This window comes from Aptenodytes forsteri, unplaced genomic scaffold (assembly GCF_000699145.1).
Source record: "Aptenodytes forsteri isolate BGI_AS27 unplaced genomic scaffold, ASM69914v1 Scaffold145, whole genome shotgun sequence".
In the NCBI taxonomy this organism is placed as follows: Eukaryota; Metazoa; Chordata; class Aves; order Sphenisciformes; family Spheniscidae; genus Aptenodytes; species Aptenodytes forsteri.
The window spans coordinates 3,848,176-3,851,300 of record NW_008795122.1 but is presented as its reverse complement, the minus strand read 5'-3'; the positions used below and the strand labels follow the sequence as shown (position 1 = coordinate 3,851,300).

The 3,125-nt window shown below is 44.3% G+C and overlaps 1 protein-coding gene across 1 annotated transcript in view; it reads right to left on the bottom strand.

Moving 5' to 3' along the window:
• The window catches only part of SPRYD7 (SPRY domain containing 7), a 15,449-nt gene extending 13,494 nt beyond the window's left edge, over nucleotides 1-1,955 (bottom strand). Inside the window, exon 1 of the mRNA XM_009277173.2 lies at nucleotides 1,829-1,955. Within this exon, the coding sequence (XP_009275448.1) occupies nucleotides 1,829-1,955 (127 nt within the window). The remainder of the gene's footprint in view (nucleotides 1-1,828) is intronic.
• Between the last annotated feature and the right edge of the window lie 1,170 nt (nucleotides 1,956-3,125).

The following is a 3,125-nucleotide window of genomic DNA, read 5'->3' as shown; positions in this document are numbered from 1 at the left end:
GCCGACGGCAGCCTCAGCACACGGCCGCCTAAAGGACAATTTATCTATCTGCCTGTCTACAGATAGATAAAAAAAAGAGGACACCGATCATGATGGGCAGATGGTAGGTATCATCAACGAACTTCACAGTGCTGGGCCGTGTGGGAAGGGACTCCTTCGTGGAAATTTACTGGTTAGTTATTTCTGGCTCCAAGTAACAAGAACCACATTTATCTTCTCTCCCCCCTCCCTTCTTTTTTTTAATTCTTTCTTGGAAAAGTCAAAAAAGACAGGACTCCTTGAAGCAAAAGGTTTGCGCTGCAGGGCCCAAGCGGGGGCCGAGTGCCTCTCCCGCCCAGGGTCTCTCTGCCTGCCGCCATGGTGTTCGCTCCCTATGGGTTGCCCTTTCTCCTCATCTTCCAGACCTGTCCAGCTAGTGAGTCTTAACTCTGAACTTTTTGGGTCCCGTTTGCTTCCAGAGTACTTTCTCATCTGTTCAAAAGCTTTGGTAGAGCGTTTTTCCTGATTTACTCCAGACCGGTTGAACTCAACTGCAAAGACTGCTACAGTGAAAAGCCAGCATGCTATCATTGCACTTATTTTTTTGCAAAGCACACTTTGGGACCAGCTTTGTGTCCCTTTCATAGAGGCAGAATGCCACGTAATTTAAAAAGCTGTAGCTTGACTTGTGGCCTTCGGGTTACACAAGTGTTTCTTTAGCAAAAGCCCTAGAGCTGTCCTGACAGCACACAGCATCCAGAACAGGGGCCATAAACTGGGCTCCAACAAATATAGTAAATAGTGGTAACATGGCTATAGAAGCCCACCTGTACCTACTTCACATTTTTATTTATCTACAGAAAAATATCCAATAAATGTTGTGCCGTGAACTGCTGATCTAGAATGTTTTGCAGACAGCAGATCATTTAAATACATCTATTTAAAGGCTTAGTTATCTCCAAATCAATTTGGGATGAAATTGGTATTTCTCGTGATTTTCAGCTGGTGTCTTATTTTGCCCCATTTCACCTAGAAAACCCCCTTAGCATTTTATTATAGTATATAATACGATGCAACTAATGTAACCCATGTGGTACAACGTTATCTGCCGGGGGGGGTGGGGTGTTAAGCGGATATTCCAAAACCCTTCTTAAAAGAAATCTTCATAGCAAGAAATATCTTACTGGTCTGGATGGGCTGTATCAGTCACACTTACCCCTTTACTTGAAACATGAGGTGAAACGCCGTCTTTTTCAAAATTGTGCCTAAAACCAATCTGATTTTAAAAGCAGCTTTAAAATATGCTTCCTTTCTTTTATTGGACTTACTGTTACAGCCCATAAACATTTGGGGTCAAGAGCTTACTTCCTTAAAATATGCCAAATGGGATTAGCCTTGAACTTCTAAGAAGTACATATTAGGTGGAAATTGATGTTTATTTATTTTGTATGGAGGGCATCATGATTCTCATTGGTAGCTTGTTGTTCACATAATTAGTCCCATTTAAGTCACTCTGGGATTTTTATTGTCTGTCACACACTGTGGGTTTGTTACAGTAAATGCTAAATGACAAATGTTAATATATTAAAAAAAAAAAAAGAGAGACTCAACCTCCAAGTGACTCCCCATCCCATTTTTTTTCTGTGCCCCAGTAAGTCCTTTCTTCCCCAAAATGAGCACTGGGAAAACAAATGTATCTCGCCACACGAAGTCAGCATTGCCAAATCAGTTGGACTCAAGGGGATGGGGCTTTGGGGAGCAGTGGCTGGCTGTGCCTTGCTGCCAGTTTCCTGCTCCGCTGCTTTCTTAACTTGAGAGGCTGGTTTTACAGGGCAGCAGACTGCAGCACTTGTGGGGTAAAGTGCATGCCACACCTCGGAAAAGTTGCCGGTGCTGCTTTGGAGCACATTGACTCCAGTGCCTATGTGCTCGGTGGGCAGGAAGCCTCGAGGCACCAAGGTCAGCGCAGCTCTCATCCCTGCGCCCATCCTGTCTCCCTCCAGGTGTGTAGCCCGGCTGCTGAGCACCCTGACAGCAGCTGGTGACAGCTTGGTGTCACAATGGGTTGTGCAGGAGCAGCGGCAAAGATGGACGCGTGCCTTGAGTGAAGGCTCCAGCGCCAGACAAAATCAAGCAGATAACAGCGTTGGTCTGGTGGAAGTAAGGCAAAAGTCAGCCAGTCAGCTGGTAAGAAACACGGCTTATTTGTATGCCTCTCTTGGGGGATGAGGTGAGCGATTCCAGCAGGATAGTACCATGTTTGTAAATGTGCTTGTTAGCCTGTTTAGAGCATATTTGAACACCAAAATTTTTACAATGCACAAAGAACTGCCCCGAGGAAATGAAGATCTGGGCTCCAATGTTTAGAAGTATAATTGTGCTTGGTAATGAAGGGTTAATTCAGCTTCTGCCTTTCTTGAATGTGCATTTCTTTCACTGGGGAGGCCAAGTATTTAGGACCCTCCCACACTGGAAGCAAAATTATGCTCAGCATGCCTAAACATGTTTGTTGCTCACAGGGTTTCAACTTTATTTCCTTGAACAGTAGCAGCAGAGACATTTTGTCTGGGAACCATGTTAGAAGAACAGGAAAAAGACCAGTCCCATCCATTTCATAAATGCAGGCTTATTTGGAGGTCCTGCTGAAGGAAAACGATGGTCATTGACTCGTTTTGTTCTCTAGCTCAGAGCTTCATTCACAAAATACAACTGTCTCTCATTAGTCCTGCAAAGTAGATCTACTGGCTGCGGACGAGTATGTTTCAGAAAGGTTCCCTGATAATGCCAAATTCACGGGAGAGAGGGGAAATCTCTCCCGTTGTTACAGCATGTAATACAACATGACTAATCAGTTCTCAGAAAAATAATTCCTCTTCACCCTGCTAGTAAAAACCGCTGGGACTTGCTTCTCCACTGCCACGAGTTTTGTGGAGGCATTTACACCTGTGAAAACCAATGAAAAAAGTAGTTATTAAATATGCTGGAATGGATTTAGTAACGTCTCCATGCAACTTGCACAGAAGTAAATGGTGGTGCATGACTGGAAAGTCAAGGTTTGTTTATTGAAAGCAGTCCTTCCACTCCCAGGGTCAGGCCTGTGGTTTGGAAGATGATACAGACAAGGTCTCAGATGAAAAACAGGTTGT